The following is a 24,613-nucleotide window of genomic DNA, read 5'->3' as shown; positions in this document are numbered from 1 at the left end:
TCTAAATTCAATCCATTTCATTAAAAAAAGAAAAAACACTCAGTTTTTTACTTTCAATACATTTTATGATACCATGTCGTTACAGTAACTATTATCTACAATTAAAAAAGAGGATCATACCTATAAATGTTTTGTTTTTTTTACTAAAAAGGTACTCAAAACATTTGCTACTTTAAAACTGGTCAAATGTTGAGACACTTAAAAAACTAATTGATCACCAAAAGCAAATATTATCTTTAAAAAAATATGGTTTTTGTTATAAATCATAAGCAAAGAACAAAAGAGACATAAAACTTTTCTTGTTGAATAAAGTAATTTTATTTCATATTCAAGATAAGTTATTTAAAATTTTAATCATCATTTTTGATAAAACAAGTTTACAAAAAATCTCTGTAAATCATCATTAGTTTAATTGATCAATATCACATTAAAAAAGTTCCAATGTAGCATAATGGTATTTATTTATCGATATAAATTTAAAATATTATTAAATATTTAATTTTATGCCTTACAAAAGTAAACATGTTTTCACAGTCTCACTTACAAATGTAGAAAATCAACATAAAAGTACTTTCATCGATGAAAGAAAAAAGTTTTGATTTTTGGCTATATAAAGAATCACTCATAATTAACAAGTTGATTCATATGTATGTAAAAATCATATGCGACTCATACGTATTTAAATGCTTTTCAGAAAGACTGAATGACTTTGATTTGCTGATCACAGCAAAATCAAATGAAATGTGAATGTTAAATAGATGACAATATTAAATATAGTGGAACAATGGAATGCTGAATAAAAAGTGATGGAAGGTTAAATGACTTTTGATATATTGAGGGCGTCTTTCAACATATAGTTCCGCAAAGCCCACAGCGCATTTAAAGCATTTCCATGGCTTTCAACATTATTGCTCAGCCAGTGTGTGGGTAATCTTGCAGGATCTGGCACAACCGTTGTTTCCGGAGTAGCTTTCAGATGTGCATCCCAGTTGCTAATGTAACGAGATTCTGCCTGAAGACCCTCAATGTATCTAAAATAAATTTATAAAGTATTTAAAAATGCAAAATCCATTTAGAACACTTTACTACTACATCCTCCAGGAAATCAGCATCCAATATAGAGGACGACATTTGGTATAATTTTAAAAACTTAAATAATATTTCAAGATTTGAAAAAGTGATATTCATAAAGTGATTGTCTATGTAAAAAACATAAATGTTTTCCTTCTTGTTTGTTGTAATTTTCAATTATGATGAAAAATTAAAGGAAAATTAAGAAATTTAACTTAGGTAACCTTTCAGATAGTTTTGCAGCATATAAATATTCTATTATTTGAGTTTTACGGATTGTGTTTCTTGACATAAATGGGAAGAAATATGCAGCAAAAATATACTACAAAATGCAAAAATACTAAAACTTATAATGTTTTTGTAAGTAATTAAAATATAATTAAATTAATTTAATTCAATTTGTTTAAAAATAATTTTCAGTGCATTTATGAAATGACTTTCTTCTAAACAATAATAAGTAAAAATTTTAATTTATACCCTTATTTAAAGTTTGGATTTCAAAATATTAAATTAAACTAATCCACCAAAAAAAAAACTTTAAAGAAAAATTAAAAGAATTAGCGTAAAGGAACTTATACTTACTTAATATATACATTTGAGTGTAGAAGACGTTGAGTTCTTGGAGGTGCTGATACAAATATGGGCTCTAATGGCTTTGTGGCATGCGTAGAACCATGACCTGGAAAGAAAGAAAAACAATGTAATAAGAAATTAATGTAGCTAAAAATTAAATAAGTTAATTTTTTTACATATGAAGTAATAAAAAGATTTTTGTTTGACTCATAAACTATTTTTTTATTCTCTGTTAAATTTTTTTGTGTGATATAAATATGTTAAACTAAACAAAAAAGCATAACAAGTATGATATTTACTGCAATACTTTTCTACCTTTTAATTCTATGACGCAGTTATTTGAATATTCCATTTCATCTTAAACAATTAAAATGTTTATGTTGAAGACAAATCAAGACTTGCTAGATTTTGCAAATTTTTCATTATCATTAATAATTATTTAATTTAGCAAAGAGTGAAGTATACACTTTAAAATATTTATGCATAATAATTATAAAGCAACATTTACTCAATCATTAACTACAAGAATTACACTTTAAAATAGATAATTCAATAAAACTTTTGAGTTTAATCAGGTCATAGTTTCATGTTTTATAAATATCAATCATGTAATGCTTGTTTCAATTCAATTTATATTTCATTCAATGAAATTTTATTTATTGAAATTTTATTTATTGAAATCATAATAATAAAGTTGCATTTGATCAAGAGGAAACTTACAAAATTTCATTTATATTATCAAATTTTAATAACTAAACCATTCATAATACATAACACACAATTTTGAGACATGATTTTTTTCACACTTTAGTTATAAATAAATCATTAAGTAAAACTAAACTTTGATAACATGAGAGAAAAATCTGTATTACCCCACATTACCTAATCATATCAAAGAAAAAATTTCTGTCTTTCAATCAAACGCATTTTTTGTTAACTCACCATATTACGAAAACTAAGTAAAGATTTCTTGCCACCTTAGCATGTAAGAGAGCATCATTTATTCTAAAGGAATTCAACACTGCCAGATATGTGCACATGGATGAAATAGCCATCTGTGTCAATGTCCTATTTACCTTTATTACAGGGATGAGATTAGCCGAAAGGCAAAAAAGCTGAATTTCCACGATAGTAAATTTTACGCAAGCGCAACCCTTTAATAATAAATTCCAGACAGTTTAAGGTAATAAATAATGTGTTGACATACAATTGTGTACTAATCTATTATTATATAAATGATTACATTGATACTTAACATTTAGTGAAAATAAAAATTACCAATTGAAAAAATAAAGCTGGAAATTATATTTTTCCTCAGTTCACATAAGAGACAATTATTACTTGAAAAACTACCTGGTTTAGCAAATTAAAACTACTGAGAATATACATTAATATTTCATTTCTTTTAATAAATACTGTTATGTGATTTATAGCAAATATATCAGTAATATTACTTTTTAAATTATATTGGAAAAAAAAAATTTAACAATGGACCGAATTATTATGTTCATATTATAGTCTAATCTAACTAGAGCCCTTTGAAACATATCAATAACAGTGAAGTAGAAATATATAGTAACTCCTTAACATACAAAAATTGCTATTTTAGTTTGAAAAATTACATGACAATCAGCAACTGTTTAGATAATTGTTTTTTATTTGATAAGAATTTTGCATTTTATAGCATAAATAACAGCAATTATAAATAAAATTTTGATGATGAGTTAATTAACTCTTTTTCCCCAAAAATTTTTTTTTATTAAATCCCTTTTTAAGTGATTGCTTTTGTTTGCTATATCTTTTATGTTTGCTATATTTAGTCGTTAGTCCATCTTCAAACATCTTGTGACAAATCCTATTTTTTCTTCTTTGCAAGCACAGAATGTAAGTTTTGAATATATTCCCTTCCAGTTTCTCTGATGTTGTAACACTTACATATACTAATAATCGTCGTTAGAAAAACAGTCACCTTTATAGTAACTAATTTAAAAAAAATTTACTTCTTACAAGAATCGCGATAGTTGATCTTAAAATTGCGTGAATATGAATAACAATTATGGATTTTGAAATCACATGAATATGAAACTAGATATACGATTTTGAAAATGAGAAAATACAAACTGGGATATAGAATTTTTAAAACGCGTAAATACAAATCACGATTCATAATTTTTAGATTGCGTAAATACGAATCATGATGCGTAATTTTTAGATTGCATAAATAAGAATTATGATGCATAATTTTTAGAATGCGTGAATGCGAATCCCAATGCCTTATTTTAAAATCACGTATAAATACGAAAATCAATGTTTGATATTATAAACCCGCATGAGCAAATCAAGACATTGAATTTTAAACTTGTGTGAATACGAATCGCTACATAGGTTTTTGAAAAGGCGTAAATACGAATCACAATATGGGATTTTTAAATCTCGTAAATGAGAATCGCAACGTACAATATTCAAATCGCGTGAATAGGAATCGCAACACGCAAATATGAAAAGCTATGTTTGATATTAAAATCGCGTGAATAAGAATCGAGATATTAGCAGATTCCAGCAGACCTCTAAAAGGCTTGTCAGAAGCAGCGTCGTTTGAACTGCGAAAATTGGATCTATCTAGAGGGCGGGTAAAAAATTTGGAAAATCTTATCTGCTGCGTGTAAAAGGGGAGAAAATAGCTAAAATAAATAAAAATGAGAAAGGATTGGTTGCTATGTAGTTTGAATTTTCTGTTTCTCTTTGAAAATCGGTGAATTTTCTGAAAAAGCGGAATACTTATGAGAAAAAGTGAAATTTTTTGAAAATCTGAATTTTTGATTAAAAAAAAGTTGAAATTTAAGAGATAAAAGTGAAAAAAGTGGAAAAATCTCATCCCTGTTTATTGCAAGAGATTGTTGCAGTCAAGACAATAAATAAACTTACTGTAATGTATGGTGAATGAAGAAAGCGAGATATTTTGCCTTTTTGCTGTATAATGATTAAACAAAAAAGTTTAAATATTCCCACAAGAATAAACAGTAGTAGAAGCTGTTGAAAAAATGAATTAAAGAAATCTGAGACTGCTCAGGTATTTGAAATTACAGAAAGCTCTCTCTATTTTAATATTTTTTTATACATAAAAAAAAGACGTAATAATGCAAACTAATGCCTAAACAACACCTTAGTGCAGAATAATCTGACATAAAGAAATGTTTAATGATATGGATTACTCCAACACAAAAATTTTAACCATTAAACTCAAATGTAATGTTAGAGAGATGTAATATTATAAATGTGTAAGATTAACCACATTGTTGTAGGTATGATATACATCATTTATTTATTACATTCTGTATAAAGACAACTATTGATTAATTTCTCAGAAAAAATTGCTTTATTTAAAAGTTGATTTTAAGAAAAATTACCTAATTTCTCTATAACCACTCATTCTAGATATAGGATTAGAAATTACTGTGCAATAATTATAGTTTAAAAAACAAAGAACATTTTTGAAGGAAAAAAAATATAAATAAATTAAGTACAACATAAAAACTGAACATAATATAAAAATAATTGAAAAAACAGTATTATTTGCTGGTAACTTACTTGTTCGTGGAGTAGTAGGCATATTAAAATATGATGCTCCTGGGAAGAATGGGGAGGAAGGGGCACTGCCGTTATATGCATTTTTAAAGGGGGTAGAAAAGGAATCTGCAAAAATTGCATGCAAACAAAAACTAAAAACACATGCAGCAAAATAATAATTGACAATGCAAATAAAGCTTGGTTAATATTAGATATTACTTCAAACAATGAATATGATCATATATTAAAACAAATAAATGAAGAAAAAAAAACATAATAAAAAATAGAATAAACAATTGATTAAAATGTCTTTAAAACGGACTAAAAAATTAAAATATAGTTCCATAAGGATACAAATTGATTATAATATAACATATTTCCCAAAATTTAAATTGGTATTTCATAAAATCAATAAAATAAGTATAAAAATATATTTAGTATCAACGTGCTCATAATTTAGCTTTAAAGAAAGGAACAGTGATACTTAAAATAACACTGTTAATTCAAATATTTTTTTAAACCAAGTAACATAATTTTACAGATTTAAAAAATTTCGATTGAATTATTATCCCTTTATAATAAAAACAAGCAACAAAATATTTTTATAACACAAAATAAGATCAAAAATATTTTTATTTATAACAAACAAAAAAAGGGGCTTATAAAGGACATGCAAACAAACATAAAACCAAACTCATGCAGCAAACTTTACTTTTTAGTCATTTTATGAATTATAACGTTTTCATGTCATAATCTAATACAGAGATATTTTTAAGGCCTCTACAAACATACTTCACGCACTGAAAATCTAAAATATGCCTAACACTAGTTAGGCTTTCACGCTTTGTATTTTAAATTTTAAAAAAATTCAAAGCTCTATCTGCATCCCTAAAATTAACAGGATCTTTTGTTTCCCAGATAATATTTTAAGCATGAAATTAATATGATGCAGAAGAATGGAAGCAAGAGTTACTTGATGTAGAATCATTATATTTCATACAAAGCTTTAATTTCAACAAGAATTTCAATTAAAACAAAATATTAAATTAATTTTTTTTTTATTTATTTATTCCTGTACAATATACCTGAAATATGCTAGTTGAAAAAAATTGAAATAGTAGAAATGTCTTTTCTCCTTTTATCTTGTTCCATCTATACAAAGTAAGCTTATTTTAATGAAATTGGTCTTAATAAACAACACTGTATTTTTGTATTGCACTCCTCCAAAATATGGTAAGAAGTATTTTCACTCCTTGTAAACAATCTTCGCTATATCTCTGACATAATAATCAGTCATTCATAAATTATTACTTGATATAAAACCATATTTCTACATGCTTTTTCAGTATAATTCTCTTAGTTAGATTTTTAATGCCAGTATCAGAAAAAACCCTAAGCAACATATTTTAATAATGTATCAGTTAAAAATACAGTAAAAGCTCGATATAATGGGAAGTCCCCATCAAAGAGCTAATATTATTAAAATATTCTAGATAAAAAAACTGTATGTTAATATAGAGTTAAAAATCGTTAAATTACCGCTATAATGATTATTAAAAAAATATATAAAGATAATTACACTTTCAGCTATTTAAGTGAGGATTAATATATGAAAAAGGGCAAAATGGAAGATTTCTTTCATTTATTTCTGATATCAACAAGGAAAAGTGAAAACATCACTTCACCTTATTTTCTTCTGACAGTCTTAACCTTTTATGTTAAAGAAGCAAATGGAAGTAGGCAACCATCTGCCATATTTCTTCCTTACAAAAGGAAAACTTCTGCTATTGTATGAGGATGCCATACAATTGGAGAAACTATTTGTCGCAAATTCTCTTTCACTTCCATAACTAATTCAAAATTTAAAGTATAGAAAAAGTGAGCTCAGTCAAACTTAGAGCAAGCCATAATATACAGAAAAGAAATTTTTAAAATATCAAAATGAAAATAAATTACGAGAAAATGAATTAGGATTACACAGTAGAGAAGTTCTCTTTCAAAAATTTGTTTGCATCTTGATATTTTGAAAAAAAAGCAATTGTAACTTCATGGGTTACTCTAAGTTTGCTTGAACTCACTTTTTCTTTCTTTTAAATTAGAAATTGAGGTGAAAGAGAGTTTGCAACGAAAAGTTTCTCCCACAGTATGGCTTCCTCTTAAAGAAACCTGCCACACACTTAAAAAAGAATGTGACTTTTTGTTGATCACATATCTATTTCTCTTCTAGACAGTTTACTAGTTTACTATTGAAACCAACATTTAGTGTTGTAAAAGAGGTCAAAGGCTATTGCACTTCATTTTGTATTTTAATTGTTTTATACTATTTTAACATTAAATATGTGCCTATAAGGACAAGCTCACTACACAGTTAACTCCGTTTGCTATTGTGAACTGTCTTTAGAACAGACTTTAACTCTATTAAATTCAGCAAATGTTGAAGAAATATGATTCTACAACACAATTACCAGACTTTTAAGCAGTTAAAATGATAAGTGAAATTTAATTTCTTTGCAAAAATTCAAGATAGATAAGTAAAAAATCGAGGACTGTTATTTCAAATTTATGAGAATTTTACAAGATTAATCAAGATTATTGATCATGAAGTCTGGTCATTGCCACTGGCTGGTTTAAAAAATACAATTTGCAGCTTTAGTCCAATTATTTTCCAAACTGATTCAACTTAGTTTGCTAAACATTTTACTTCAGTATTATTTTTTATTTTCCTGAAACATCTTTTTATTTATTCAATGTGTACCTTGATTGTTAAATTTATCACTTTTTTTTGCAAAATTCTTATTCTGAAATTTTATATAATAACATTATTATATACAATATAATATTATTTATATACTAATAAAATTTATATTACTTGAATAACAACATAACTTTAAATTAGTTATCATTAATAACAATAACCTGAGATTATCTGCAAACACTAAAATAATATCATTGGATAGTTGACATGGCAACATAATACTGTAAAGCAGTATCGTCATTAGTTAAGCAATTTTGTTATAAATAAAAAATATAACCTTCAAAATTTTAGAATGAACAAAAATGCATTAAATAGCATTAAAAATATAAATTAATTAGAAACAATCATAATTACTAATTAATTTAAAAAAATTGAAAATAGAGTAAAAATTAAGTTTTAAAATTATATTTCTAAATAAATTACATTATTTCACTTACCTTCAAATTCATAATTTATTTTAGAGTAAATAAAAGAATCAGTAATAACAACAAAACTTGCTTTAATAACATGCTGAATTATCATAAACATATCATGCTCATTCTCAGAAATAAATAATTTATAAAACTCAGTAATTCATGAAAACATTAAAAAAAAAATTTCAGCTGAATCATTAAATAGTCATACTAAAACAGTGGTCGACAGGATTTTATATAAGTATCTTATTAATATACGAGAAATAAAAGTAATATCCAAAAACATTTTAGTTTTTTTGCAATATTTTATCTACAATTTCTTCAAACAGTTAAAAGTTTTTAACTTAACACTGAAAAAAAAAACTGAAAAGAGAAAGAAAAAAAAACTTACTGGAATTACTAGTAGCTCCTAAAATACTGTTGGCAGCATTCCTCTTAGATGGAGTGTAGTTTCTGAAAAACCATTTAATTTTTCAAATATGTAATAAATTCAATAATCATATTGTAAAAAAAAATTGTTAACAGATTTTAAATTCTGATAACCAAATTTTTTACCAGAGAGTTAGGGAAAAAAATTTAAATTTTAAAGTTGTTAGTTTGATTTAATATAAGAATAAGAATACAGTTTAAAACTAAGAAAACATTTTAAAATATTTGGAGATACTTTATTAGACAATTTGTAAAAGGTACACTACCTATTTCTGTTTTCTGGAAGAACATTTTTAACAGATGTCTTTAAATGTACTTCTTTCACATGACGAATAAGACGAGCAACATTAGGAAAAGGACTGGAAAAATATGTATATGATTATTAAAATTATAAAAATTAATAAAAATATATTACATTCACTTAAAATAATAAGGTTGAAGGACTACTTACGGTATATTTTTCTTAATTCTTTGGCAGTTGTACCACAGACACTGAATTTCTCCCTCTGAAAATTGAAAGAGTAAAGTTATATATTGAAAGAGTAAAACAAAAACAAAAAAACTTCGAAAGAAACATATTAATAACCAGTTTGTCCCCATGTCACAACTTCAAAGAAGAAAATTTTACGAGAAAAAAAAAAGAAAACAAATTTCTGCAACAGCATCAAAGTCTACTGCTTTTAATATTTGTATGCCATTAACTAGAGTTAATGCTAAAATAAATTTCAGTATGACTCTTCACTGTGTTGAGTTTAAACTTTTTTAATGCCATAAGAAATTTATTTTTAAGACCAATTCCAATATGTTAACAAAAAAATATAAATTAACAAAAATTTGAAGCTTCTATTTATTAAGATAGCAGTAAGGAAAACATTTACTTATAAAAATAAAAATAATAATAACACGAAACTACGAATATTTTAAACATAAAAAGTTGTAAAGTTTTTATTTTGCTCAGACTCTTCATTATGCAAATACAACTTTCTAAATACACTTAGTATAAAGTAAATACTGCACGTAACGGTGTGAAAGTCGACTACCCCCTACTTTTGATTACTAAATTGTATTCCTGTTATGTTGGGAATATAAGTCTATTACTTAAAAAACATAATATGAAAACTTCTAAAGTTAAAAAATTATTGAAATGTGGATTCAAATGTTATAGTGAAATCTTTGAAAATTAAATTCTTTAGATGGGGTGAAGACGATTTTTTTGAGGGACTCAGCAGACTCAGAAAAAGAATCCATTACAGAAAGGGATCCATATGACAACACTGTTAATAATGCTGAATGTGAAACAGATGATGTTCTGGAATCTTTTTGGTAGCTTAATGGTAAATTTTAAAAGTTTTCATTGTGTTGTATTTTTCTTAAATACTCTTGAATAATTTATCTTTTCTCAATTTAAATTTTTTTTTCTAAACGTAATTTAAAGAATTTTTTCTTAAAAAAAAAACCTTTATTGAACTAAATGAAAAGCAACAAAACAAGACAAAATAAAAATAATTAGAGCGTATCTCTAGCGGTTTTGGAATCATCAGTGCAGAGTATCAATGACGACTAAATTTTAAATAAATTTTGAATTAGAAGTTTTATCGGAAAACTGTAACAAATTTGTTTAAATTCTGCTAACCTCTATAAAAATTACTTTATTAGAGGTTAGCAGAATTTAAAAAAATTGTACCTTGAAAAATATGTTTGAAAATCATGTTATACTGACAAGGATTCTTGTAATCATAAACATTCTAATAACCATAAACCATGAATGAAAAGGTGTATTTACTTCAATTGAAGAATGAATGAACAAAATCTTTTTTATCTTACTTTCAGCTCCTTTTCCTTTAAATGTTTGTTGAATGTGACCTCCAGGTTCAACAGCTAAATGTTCAATAAGATCTGTTTGGTCTTCAAACTGATGATCACATCCATCCCACATACATTCATACAAAATGTTCTCGTTCTTGTCAGACGTACTACCTTGTGTGGAAGCAGGGGAGTGGGGCATACTACTCTCATTCAAAAAGTGAGATTGTGTTTCTTCATTCTGTTTCTGTGCACGCTCTTCATAATCAGCTTTTTTTACAATAGGTAAATTACGCCACTAAAATAAATAAAATTGAATTTAAAAAAAAAAATTTCATGCAATTAAGCGATTCTTCCTGGAACATGAGAAAAACTTAGAACAAAGAAGAGAATAGAATTTTTAGAATCCTAAAATAATGCTATCTTGAATATTGCTTACAAAGATTCAAAAAACTACTAGTCATCATCTTCAAACAAAGGTGCTTCTAGGAGCTTTCGAACATGTTATGTTCAATAACAAGTTTCAATATGTATGAGTGTTGTACAGTGCAAGAAAAAAAAAGAGACTATCACTCTAATAGACAATAACTTTTGATATAAATCAATCAGATTTTCACGTGGTAGAACTCAATCTTAATGGTTTGAGGGGATGGCCTCAAATATGCTAATTCGTTAGAGCAGATGATATTTAAAATAAGACACAAAAAAATTTTTTCTTTGAATAAACATACCTTTTTTCACTGAAATATGATTTCTGACCCCGAAAATATAGAGGGTGCAATCTAAATAAAAATGGTCCCATCAAATTGGTGAAGAGAGCGGTCCAAAGTTTGGACCCCTTAATGTTAATTTTATTTTTGGTATATTTTGCCATATCTCAAAAACATTTTAAGCAAAGTAAAACAATTTTGAACACAATTATAAAATTTGTTTATCCAAAGTCAACACAAAAAAATAATGAAAAAGTAAAAAAAAAAAATTTTTTAAATTACTATCTTATTGATAGTACAATTATAAAATTCATTTATGCAAAGATAATTCCACACAAAACACAAGAAAATATAAAATTTTTAAAAATTTCATTTTATTTCATTTTAAGTTTTTATATCATATTTAAGAATGTAATGGCAAAATACAAGATTTGAAGATTTCCAAGAATATGGCAAAATACAAGATTTGATAGAAATCAGTTGAATAGTTCTTGAGACATCAAGTTTTAAGGAAGTAAGATATCCAAAATTAAGAATGTAAGATGTCTTAAAAACTATTAAACTGATTTCATTCGAATTTTGTATTTTGCCATATTATAATAAATGCTTTAAAATTTTATTAAAAAAAAAAATTTATACCTTGTAATTCAAAACTTTTTAGACTACTATAAAACTAAATAATAAATAATCATTAAAAATTATTTTTTATGTAAATTAACTTTGAATAAACAAATATAATTGTGTGCAAAAATGTTTCAATGTGCTTAAAAATTTATTTAGATAGTGGGATATAGGCAAAAAGTAAAATTAATATTAAGGAGTCCAAACTTTTGATAGCTCTCCTGACCAAATTATTAAGACCATATTTCCCAGATTGCAGTCATCCCCTATATTTTAGGCGTCAGGATTCATGATCATCACATTTATGCAGAGAAAGGACATTTTTAAGTCTGATTTCAAAAATATCGTCTGCACTAACTAATTAGCAAATTGGAGTTCATACCTGTGATCCATTAAGTCCTAGCATATAAAAATTCAATCATTAGATCAGAAGATATTAATATCACTTTTTGGCATTTTAGGTTTAGCAAAATGAAAAAGAGAACACATTCAAAAGGAAACACAATATTAAAACTTAATTTTTTTAAACTTAAAATATTGACTGTATTAACTAATTATCAAATTGGAGTTCATCCATGTGACCCATTAAGATTGAGATAGAATGTAAAAATTTGATCATTAGATCAAAAATCATTCATATCTTTTTTCTTTTTTTTGGCATTTCACATTTAGTAAAATTAAAAAGGGAAACACATTAAATCTAATTATTTTGAAACTTAAAATATTGACTCTGACTGCAGAAACTAATTAGCTAATTTAAGGTCACCTCTCGAACCATTAAGATTGAATCCTAGTTTACACAAATCTGATCATTACTTCAAAAGTTATTCCAGATGCAGATTTCATTTCTCTTCTAATGAATTAGCTCCAGTTAGAGGCAAACAAAAAGTTTAGATCTTTTTATTGCTATTATTTCTACAAATATATGATTAATAATTTTCACTTTACACTTTAAACAACACTTTAAACAACAAAAAATATATAAGCTATATTAACCTCAGTTCCAATTAATCTGCTGATATCACCAAATGATCGATCTGGGTTTTGAGCAATAACTGATCTCCTGACTTCGCTCGCAAAAAGTATATATCCAGTAACAATTCTTTTAGTACTCTTCTGGAAGAAATTCTAAAATGAAAAAATAATTTGAGAACTGAAAATGATAATAATTATTATAAGAAATAAATAAACAATGTATAAAAGTATGAACGCATAACAACAAATACAATAAATGACTTATTAAAAGGAATTTCAAATGAAACACTACTTTGATTTTTGCTACCTGACCAGAGATTGATTAATAAAATAAATAAGTTAACATTTTAGGGTAACTTAAACCTACAACTATTGATTATGCATGATGATAAGTCTTAACAATGATAAGCCTTAATTTACATATTTCTTTTAAAAAAAGTTAACTATTCTACTAGCCAAACTACAGTTTTTAACACAGCTCATATATTTTCAAAAACATAGTACCTTATATGAACAATAACATTAGTTTGCCCAAAAAATAGAAGAAAACATTTAAGTTATTATGGAATTTCATACTTTTACCACTGATTTTTTTCTTACTTATGAGATTGTGAAAAGATGTAATAAATTGGTTTTATTTATTGTATTTACTGAAGAATTAAAATTTCATAATTTTTAAACACATATTTAGGTAGATAATTTAGCAAATGTAAAAAGATAATATATTATCTTTTTACAGTTGATTAAAATAGCTAGTGGCCAACTAAACGAACATTTCTATGCAGCAAGTTAAATCTGCCGTGGCTGAAAGTTCACTGGTTGGTGTGAACGGAAGAATACCAGCTCAGGATCTATTCGAGTCATCCGAGCTGAGTCAACACTATGGGGTGTTTATTTTCTAAAACTGATATTAAGGGATAAAACCTGAAAAACAAAGCTAGGTTCTTGGCTATATTTTATTTCTCTCATTCTTTTTTATGTGCTCATAAAACTAAATGGACAGATGGTGGCTCAAAATGTTGAGTAAATATTTATGGAAAATAGGTATTCAAAGTTCTCTTAAAACCGGAAATTTTTCAATTTCGACTATTAGTTCAAACTCTCTCTATATATATATTTATGAATTTTGTTCGAATTTTCAATCGTTAATAAAATACTTTCAATTCATCCACTTAAGTTCAAATACATTTTTTAAACATGTAATAGATGACACTTGACGTTAGTACAGTTTTTTCAAATATTAATTCATTAATTAATTAATTTTAGTTTCATATGGGATAAAAAAATTTCTCTTAAAATTCACACATTCCATTTTTTATTTTGCATGGAAACTAAAATAAAATTTTTCTTTGTTGTCAGGGATGAGAGTAGTCAGAAAGTAAAAAATAGGAAATCCAAGAATGAATACATATATATATATACACACACAAAAATTCATATTTGACAAAAAAGGTGCGACTTTTAAACTTGTAAGCCATGTGATTATAAATTCCGATGATTAATTTTAAAATTGTATGAATATATGAATATGAATCACATGCATGATTTCAAATTGAGAGAATATGAATCTCAATATGAGGCTTTTAAATCACGTGAATATGAAACTCTATATCGAATTTTAAAAAATGCGAAAATACAAATCATGAAGCGTAATTTTTAGATCACGTAAATAGGAATCACGATGCATAATTTTTAAATCGCGCGAATACAAATCACAATGTCTAATTTTTAAAGAACGTATAAATACGAAGATCGATGATTGATATTACAACCGCACAAACGAATCACGACATTGGATTTTAAGCTGGCGTAAATACAAATGGCGATATTGGATTTTTAAATCTCGTAAATAAGAATCGCAATGTACGATATTTAAGTCGCCTGAATAAGAATCGCAATGCGCAACTTTTAAATCAGGGAAATACGAAAATCGATGATTGATATAAAAATCGCGTGGATAAGAATCGAGATATTTGCAGATTCTTGACTTGGGATTTCTAAAAGGCTTGTCTGCATTGTTTTTGTTTAGACATAATAAATAAACATTTACAAGATTAATTGAATAAGCAAATAAATATTTTCACCGCAAATCCACCTCTATTTAATTTTTTTATTCTATCGTTTGCTTTCACGCTAGACAACAGGGTCAATTGTTTGAATTGCGAAAATACGACCTGTCGAGTGGACGAATAAAAATACGAAAAATCTTATTTTTTGTGCGTAAAAGCGGAGAAAATAAGTAAAAATACGGAAAGGTTAGCAGCTAGGACGTAGTTTGAATTTTGTGTTTACCTTTGAAAATCGCAAATAAATATAATTATTTTATTTCAACGTCTGAATTCTCAAAAAAAGAAAAAAAAAGCCGGATATTTATAAATAAACGAAACTTTTAGAGAATCGGAATTTTTGATAAAAAAAAGGCTGAAATTTGAAAGGCAAAGGCGAAAAAATCTCATCCCTGTATAAAGGTAAACGGATTTTTTCCAAGGAAATGATTTTTAGAGAAGCTTCAGAGGGAGGAATGAGGACTTCAATACTTTCGCTCCGTGGAAAATTAAATTCTTCAAAAAATATTTTAACTCGTCCCAAAAAAAATTTCTGCGGAAATTAGCGGGAAAAATGGAAAAATCTGAAAAAAAAGCAGAAATTTGCGAAACCGCGGAAGAATCACATCCTTGTGTTGTTGACCTAGGTAGCAATTGATTTAAAAATAAGAAATTTTATTTATTTGTTTACAAAAAAAAGCTAAAATAACATTATAGCAAGTGCAAAGTTAATTGAATTATCCATGGGTGGTATCAAATTCAAACTTTACAGTAGTAGAAATTTAACCAGAAATTACCACATAAGCACTGCTTCATAACAAAACAGATAATTTACTTAAAAACCAATATAACAAACTGAAAAATACCACAGCATGTCTTAAAAAATTAAAATGCAAAGTATAAAAAAAATTTACAAAACACCTTTTTATTGGAAGATAATACTGGTGTGGATATATCTTGTTCAATAGTAGCCATTGGCACTGATTGATTAGATTCTTCATTATCAGTCTCAATAGTAGGTCTTGTCATAAGAGGGGATAACTCCTAAAATAAAATTTTAAAAAATAATCTTTAAAAAAAGTAATCTAATAAAAAAAATTGCATTAGATTACTTTATAATTAATTACCCATTAACATCTTTATTTGACCTTTTACTTTTAGTTAAAATACTAGCATACTTATAATAGGAATACTAAATATAAAATTGGTTTCTACATTAATGCACAAAAAAGCCCTCAATTAATACCATTGAAAGCCCTTTCAAATGAAAAGTAAAAGATCATAAATAAAGATTGAAAAGATGTTATTGCAGTAAAATCAGTTCCTGTTCGCTGAAATCACCAATAAAGCAACTCAATCAAAACACTTCTGGCAGTTATAACTATAAAATTACAGGTCAATGTTTACCCTTATTTGTGCATTTAGGTTTTCAATTTTTCAATTTTTTATTAAAATTTTTTGCAGAAAGTTTTTAATTCTCAACTTCTTTCCTAATATTGACATTAGACACATTGGAAAATTATATAATAGATTTTTATGTACAAAACTGCCAAAGTAGAATTAAATATGTATTTTCCTTGAAAACTAATTATTTAAAAAAAAATAATAATATTGAATCTTTAAGAAAAAAATGAGTGAAACATGTGATGCATGTACAGAGAAATAGATAAAAATAAATAAAGTTACCAGAGTGACTCACAGTTGGTCATAATTAATAGCTAACTAAATATAGAATTTATAAAAGTAAAAGAACTCCTTTTGTCAGTTTAAATACTTGAAATAAAATCATAATAAGATGAAAAAAAGAAAAAGAAATTGCTTTTTATGTTTGAAAAATATTTAAAAATATGTACCACTCACTTGCCTTATTAAAATTAAGTATGGAAACAAATATATACTTTGTTGTCTAAAAGATTATATACTACAGAACATTATGCTGAATAAATATTATTTCAAATATGGCATAAATAAATAAAACTAAAACAACTATTCCTTCTAACTCTGCTGCCCCTGGCTTTCATTCTTAAAACATTTTATAAGCATGTCAAACAGAATTAGAATACCATGCTGTTCTTATAATAAAACAGTACTTTATGAGATATACATAAAATTCAATGTCTCAACTAATAATAAAGCCATATCCATACACAAATATTTAATTTTTGCTGAAAAATCGACCATAAGAGTACAAATATAGCTTACATTTGAACAACAATAAGAAAAACATTTGTTAGGAATCATGCATTTTACTTACAGCAGTAGTAGGTATTTTCTTGGGAATTACAGGTGCAATTAGAACTTCAGTCTGTAATGAGAAGTAAGTGGAGCACATGCAGAGGGTGCATTAATTAACATGCTTTTTCAAACAGTGACAGATGAGTAAAGCGACACATAATTTTACATGCAAAGTTATTAATGACTACAAATACATAATAGGAAATTGAAAATCAGAATTTTAGAATAACAAGTTGTACAGTGTGATTTCATCTGTTGATATAATTAGAATACTCTAAAATAATTTTACTTTCTAAAAAAAACTTTTAGCAATTAGGCAAATATATGTGAGAATGCTTATTTCTTTTAAATACTTAGACTATTGCAACAATTTAAGTTGTTCTGCATTAAAATTTGATAACGGATTTTTATTTACAAAACTGTCAAAAAGTAAAACTTAAACTCCTTTGATCATAGATTACTTAAATTAAATCAGTTAGTATATTTTATAATTAATATTTAAAGAATGTAATTCCATTAGCATATTTTAAATAACTACGACCACAATAAATATTTATATTTTGTCATATTAAGTGATTATTTTTAAAAATTACTCTTTTAACATTGAAGAAAAACGTATAGAATATAAGAATATTTTACAACTCATGCAAGAATAAAAGACTAGAACAAGAAAAAAGTAACACAAATGAGGAAAAAGAAACTTAAGGATTAAATTTAAATGTAAAACATTTTGCCTTACAATAGCAAAATCTTACTGTCTATTATTTTAGCAAAGCTCTACCTAGGCAAGCAGCAGTAACTCAAAAAAATTACACACATAATTATTTAATAAAAAAAATAATAATAAATAAGCTGCCTATTATTTCACTATTCTTAGAACAACATTTAACAACTGGGAATAAAAATGGCACATGTATAAGTCATAAAAACGGCATAATTAACAAAAACAAATTATGGCAAAAAGATTTTTCCACAAACATCATAGAGAATCAGATTAGAAGAGAATTTTTTGTTACTAATCAATTATCTTTAGGCCGGGATAGCCTCGTTGTGTAGGGCACTGGGCCTATGTCTAAGAGTTTGTGGGTTCGATTCCCGCCGGCCGAAGACTCCCGGTGTTAGTAAATGGTTACTGATGCACTTTAAATCCATTGAGTCGCAAAGTTCTCCATGTTCCCATAAACAAATCAATACCTGTGGGGGTACTGATGAAGGAGTTTCCTTGTCTTCTGGATTGGTTCAAAATTACAAGGTTACGGAGTTAAACATTAGTAGTCGTAAACCCAAAATTGGGTCGGCTGTTCAACAACGGATAAAATAAAATCAATTATCTTTGATCCATGGTGGCTTAGGAGACAGAGCGCTTATCTGCCTATGAGGTGAATCGGGTTACATGTATATATACATACACACATGTATATATATAAAATAAATAACTGTTTACTTTTTTTATTAAAATTAAGTGGAACATGAATTAGGTTTGAAGACACAAAGTAAGAATTTCTCATACCTTTTGAGGATTAAGAGGTTTCCTAAAGAAATAAAACTCGTCTTCTGTGACATTTGATGTTACAGGAATTTTCTGAAAAATTAAAATATTATTCCTAATTTCATAAAATATACAGATGACTATTGAAAGCAATGAAGCATTTCAACAATGTTTACAAGCTATCTCCCCAAAAACAAACTTAATGTTGCTTACTCGCAATCCTTTAGAGAGCTTTCTTATCTGCCTTTCTGCTTCTAAATATTTGGATTCACAAATAAATGTATCTTGTTCTGCAATTTCAGTAGGCCTTTCTATAATATAATAATACACTATTTCATAACAGGACAAGTAAATTACAAATTGATTTTGAATGAGAATTTAAATAGAAATAAATTCAACATTAAAATAACAGTTAAAAAGATGTAATAAATAAGCAAATAATATATATATATATTCAAATTAGAAGCTAAAAACATATAAATCTGAAAAAACTTAGTTACAGAGAATATCTTAACTTTTTAAATAAATCATTACACTATAATAAGAAATTAATAAAAAAAATCTGCATAGTCAAACTTTGATGGTTGAAATTTTAAAGCAGAAAGGTAAAAGTTCAATTTATCAAACATTTTAACTGTCAAATTGTAGGATACAGGAAAAAAAACTATATTATGCACACCTTTTTATAATAATAACTATTAATTTTAAAAAAAATTCAGAAAAGTATTTGGCTGCAAGGAAATGTGTTGAAACTTCTGCAGCTACAGACCATCATGCAGAGCTCTCTAATAAAGATTTTAGTGCTCTGACTAGTCAAAAAGCGGTTGAGATTCTGATTGCAACACTAAACCCTCATACACTTAAAAGAAAGTTATAAGGAAAAAAACGTAAAAGTTTATTGTGAATTTTATGAGTAGAATGCCATTCTGATGCTAATAATTATTGAAACTTTCTTTGTCACCTGGTCAAATAAATAGCTCATTAATACATAAAACCATTTTTTCACTTAAACTGCTTTAAAACCAAACAGTTATAATTCATTAAAAATCTAACATCACTATGAATCCTGGAAATTGATGTGTACACTTGATTTTGAACATTAACTTTTTAACACAAATAATTTTTCAATACATATTGAAGTTTAACAATACATTTCGATTGATAACAGCAACAGGAATACTTGATAACAGCAACAATTTGAAAAATAAAAACAAGTGAATAAAAATAATTTAATAAATAAAACAAGTGAAACAAGTTTTTAAATAAAGATAGCATCAATGACAAGTGAAAGCAAAATATAATCTGAGAAGTATGAAAAAGTTCTATTTCATGGAAAAATTGATTAAATTCATTTAAAAATTCCTTTACTAAAATAATATCAATCGGTACATTGAAAGAAATATTTCTTAAAGATATAAGTTGTGAAAAAACTTACTGATTAAAGTAAGGATAAAACTTACTGATACAATAATCTTTGTATTCTAGAACAGCACAATGTCCAATTACACTCAAAAGAGGATTTGTATCTTCTATTGAGCTTAGAAAAACTTCTTGGCGGAAAAACAATCTTGTGGGTGGATGCTGAACCTCTTGTGGAGTAACAAACCATGGTCCATGGTAATAGGCATTACCCCTATTCCAAACACAAATTACAACAATAAGAATGAAAGAAGTTTACTGATAAATATAACTTAACAATAATTTGGGTTGCACAAAACTGATATTTTCCTTAGACAAATAACAAGCAGAAAAACAAATCCTGATATTATAAACACATTAAACTTGAATATACTTACAACTTATCAATCCACATACGATCAATTTTTCCAATTAAAGATTTATTATGCTCAGTTCTCACATAGCAGCAGTCTCCTATTAATTTACATATAAATATTTTAATAATAATCAAAAATAAATACATTAGAAATAAAACTAAAGCAGGAAGAAAAAAAGTAAAATGTGACCAGAAAGCATGTAACAAATTATAACATAAACTATTATATTATAATAATATATATTAATTGTAAAATTTTTAAAAAGTTCTAGACATAATGCTAAATTTCACACTAAACACTTCTATTCATACAGTGTGAAAAGACTCAGTCCCCTGACATACTTTCAAAATAAATAGCACTTCTAACAAAAATATTTTAAGATTCCACATTTAGTAAATTACTCTTATTTTTCTCGTTACATCTAAATACAAATTTCATGAAATAATGGTAAAGGAAGTAATATCTATAGAAAATAAGGATTTTTTAATATACCAATAGTTTTTATTCAAAATAAAAAAACATGGAAAAAAAGAGCAAAGCGTCAAATTTTAAAATATATGTTCATTTGATGTTTCTTTTTATTTATTTATTTTTTTTAGTCCAGTATATCTGTAAAATTTTCAAACACAGAATTTTTTTAAAACTGAAATATCAATAAATAATAGACCTTTTGTTTGACTTTCTCTTTTTACTACAAAATTGAATTTTAATTAATGTGTGAAATTATTATTCTCACCCTTAAATTTAATTTAATTGTTTCTAATTCAAGTGTATATTTTCCATCAAATTTTTAAGGCTTTGCCATGAGATAGTGAAAATAAAAATATTTAAAAATGCATGAAATTTTGAAATATACCAAAAAACCAACTTTGAAAAACCAAAACCGATCTTACCATATCACACTTATTAAAATATAAATATGTAGTAAAAAGAGAAAGGCAAACTAAGAGACAATATATTTATTAACTTTTAATATTTATTTTTGAAATAAATGTAAAAGTGTTGGCTGAGTTTTAAGCTTGTGGAACTTTGCATTATTTTAAAAATTTATGGCTATTAATTTTTTTGATTAATAAAGGATTAAAAAACTTTTTAATTTATTTGAGCACAAATAAGAAAGTATTACAGTTCTATTCCGTGACTATAGTCAACACAAGTTACAGTCAAATCTCAATATCACAAACTTAAAGAGAAACACTAAAATTTATGTGAGATCAAAAATCAATTATTTTTAATAATTTAATAAAAAAACTGTAACTGTTTATAACCCATGAAAATAATGTCTCCTTGTTCCCCATCGTTGCCACATATTGCCCCATTAATGTCCACATTATCAACTTCATCATAATTATCGATTTTTTTTACATTAATTAAATTAGCAAACTCTAGCCACTCTTAAGAGGGTATGTTCTTATATGTGCATACATATCTTACATGCCTGCTTTCTTTAAAAATAGAGGAAACAGGCAACTTCATACCAAATATGAATATTTTATATATATATATATTATAACTATTTATTTTCTGATCAAAAATAACTAAAAGCCTCTTTTTAGTTGAATACACTTAATGGTGACTCTGGATTCACCATGAAATGCATTCAACTGAAAGGAGGTTTTTTTCCATCAGCTTAGCAAATGTTTACTTAATTCAGTTTTCTCTCAGTATCAAAAAATTCATGTTATCAGAGTCAAGATATCGAAGTTTGGTGTAATACACATTTATCAAGCTCCCAAAAGCACTCATACCACTTCCAAACACAATAAAGGCATTAAAGAGAAACCCATCGAGACATTGCAAACTGAATATAATGCAGATAATATTTGATAACAATCTCATCTAAATGTTTCCTTACAGTATTAATTCTTCCTTAAGTAAAGTATTATTTACCTAATTTATAAGTTCCAGATGGTAACGTATATTGTTCATAATATGTTGCCCCTTCATCTGGATTTTGGACTTCACAAACAAGATTCTGAAAAAATTATGAGACTTTTATTTTCCAGTTTATAGCTACATCATAACCGATATTAGCTGAAAATTATAAAAACTTCTTGCATGAAGATTTACTTTAAAAAATATTTTATCGATAAAAAAGAAATAATAAAATTTTATTATTTTAACAAAATTGAACAGATATACACACACAATTATTAAATACGCATACAAATATGCTACAAATACTGAAACTCACAGGAATATGTATTTTATTTTATTTTCTAACTGTCTTTGAATAGCCGACCCAATCCAGAAGAAAAGGGAACTCCTGGATCAAGTATTGGGAGAAATTTGCCTTTGTGGAGGCAAAGATGTAAGAAATTGTTATGTAAGTCAAAAATAATTTAATTGCTTACATTAAAGCCAACTATGAACTTCTTAACTATGAAAATTATCTCAAAAGAAACTACTAATTAAATTTTATTTAATGATAAAGTAATATAACATCTGAGAAACAGTTTTTTTGAAAATGGCCAAAGGTATTATTCTACTTAAATCATAAAAATTTGAAAAACATTAATAAAAGATTACACAGTAAAAGTATTTAAAAATCTGAAACATTTTCTTTTCCAATAAAATTTATCTGAAAATCGAGTTTTAAGCAAACCATAAAAGTATGAATTCTATTTAAAATGAATATTTGAACAACATTTGTTTAGAAAATTTTACGATAAAAGAAAAAATTATTTACATTTTCGAAAAAGATTAGGATTTTATTTTATTATAAATTAGCTGTTTTATCAGTGTTTATTAGAAATTTTTTTGAAATAATTTTTTTTTAATTTAAAGATGGATACTGCATATAAACGATATATGGACCACATTTGGTCCTTGGGCTGTAGATTACTTAACCCTAGTTTAATATATGAGGCAATTATAAACTTAAACACTAGTATTTTTCTCATGCTTCTTTAATTAGAATGAGGGTACTATATATAAATCCTTTGAGGAACACTTTTGACCATTGCGCTGCAGGCTGTGCACTACCAATTTAAGTCTAAGGGGCAATCATGAATCATACTTCAATTAATTTTCACACAATTACACTAAGTAGTTCCTTTTTAATTATTTTTATTTTACTTTTGCGGAGGTTATTTATATTTGCTGCTATTTTAGCATGTGAAGTAACAAAATAATTTCCATTAATAGGAACTATCCGTCATGATAATAAAAAACTAAACCTAATAAAGTTTGGATACTATAATTCTTATCAATCAGATATTGCTAGAATATAAAATCAAACTATATTTAACAATGGTAGATAATAACTAAACTCATTATGCATTTGATTCAAAGGAAATATAGTTCCTGACTTACTGGTCTAGGTTTATCTACAACATCTAAATCAGGATCATCATCATTGCTATCATCTTTGGGTTTTTCAAATCCATCTTTAAACATGGATGGAACTCTTATAGGATCTACTTGTTCTTCACGAGAAACAAGATTTACATGGTTATTTGCCATAAAATTCCAAATCTAAAAACAAGATTAAAAAAAAAAATGTTAGGAGCAACAAGAAAAAATAGAAAAAGAAAAAAAAATATTCTTAATGTAAATTAAAACAACTTTCAAAAAAAAAAAATTTGAACTTATTAAGATATTTTTTCTTAACTTTTCAAAATTTGTGATTTGTCATTTGCGTTGTTAGCTGCAGACAAAGGTGAGCATTAAAGTTAAGATACTTTAAATAATGACAATAGACTTTGCAGAACTTGTTTGATGTTAGAAATTATATTTTATACAGAATGTGATACACAAATTATGTTTCATACAGTGTTGCATTAATCTATGCAAAATATGCAATACATTATGAAAAATTATGTGTCACAAGATGGTTTCAAAACATTGATTTTTTTCCAACTGTTTTTAAAAAGAATAGATAAAAACTACAAGAATTTACTAAGCAACAAATGTCATTCACGTGCTTAATATTATATACAAACATTATAAAAAGCTAAATTATTAGTATAAAGTCAAATTTATTAATTCCTATTAAAGAAAATATGATATAAACTAATTGATAGATATTAAAAGGTTTTTTTAATAAATAAAAATTTGAAAATTAAAATTATCCTTAATTATTAAAAATATTCTTCAAATTATACTAAAATAAAAATAAAAAAGAATGTCAATTTCATTTCTTTTCCTTCT

General features: G+C 26.1%; 1 protein-coding gene across 17 annotated transcripts in view; it reads right to left on the bottom strand.

Annotated features, from left to right (window-relative positions):
- Positions 1-294: 294 nt before the first annotated feature.
- The window catches only part of LOC107448102 (protein polybromo), a 65,708-nt gene continuing 41,389 nt past the window's right edge, over positions 295-24,613 (bottom strand). For 6 of the 17 annotated variants that reach the window (XM_016063202.3, XM_016063205.3, XM_016063200.3 and 3 more), the window contains exons 27-42: positions 23,777-23,938; positions 22,352-22,436; positions 20,483-20,558; positions 20,147-20,319; positions 18,900-18,997; positions 18,708-18,779; positions 17,217-17,267; positions 15,884-16,006; positions 12,939-13,070; positions 10,633-10,909; positions 9,260-9,314; positions 9,075-9,167; positions 8,771-8,832; positions 5,233-5,337; positions 1,654-1,750; positions 295-1,031 (exon numbers count right to left, since the gene is read on the bottom strand). In XM_016063202.3, the coding sequence (XP_015918688.2) occupies positions 815-1,031; positions 1,654-1,750; positions 5,233-5,337; positions 8,771-8,832; positions 9,075-9,167; positions 9,260-9,314; positions 10,633-10,909; positions 12,939-13,070; positions 15,884-16,006; positions 17,217-17,267; positions 18,708-18,779; positions 18,900-18,997; positions 20,147-20,319; positions 20,483-20,558; positions 22,352-22,436; positions 23,777-23,938 (1,878 nt within the window). In that variant the 3' untranslated portion in view covers positions 295-814. The remainder of the gene's footprint in view (positions 1,032-1,653; positions 1,751-5,232; positions 5,338-8,770; positions 8,833-9,074; positions 9,168-9,259; positions 9,315-10,632; positions 10,910-12,938; positions 13,071-15,883; positions 16,007-17,216; positions 17,268-18,707; positions 18,780-18,899; positions 18,998-20,146; positions 20,320-20,482; positions 20,559-22,351; positions 22,437-23,776; positions 23,939-24,613) is intronic. The other 11 variants (XM_016063206.3, XM_071181480.1, XM_071181475.1 and 8 more) reach the window with 5 other exon arrangements.

The sequence above is a fragment of the Parasteatoda tepidariorum genome, chromosome 1 (assembly GCF_043381705.1).
Source record: "Parasteatoda tepidariorum isolate YZ-2023 chromosome 1, CAS_Ptep_4.0, whole genome shotgun sequence".
NCBI lineage: Eukaryota > Metazoa > Arthropoda > Arachnida > Araneae > Theridiidae > Parasteatoda > Parasteatoda tepidariorum.
This window is presented reverse-complemented; position numbering and strand designations above follow the sequence as displayed.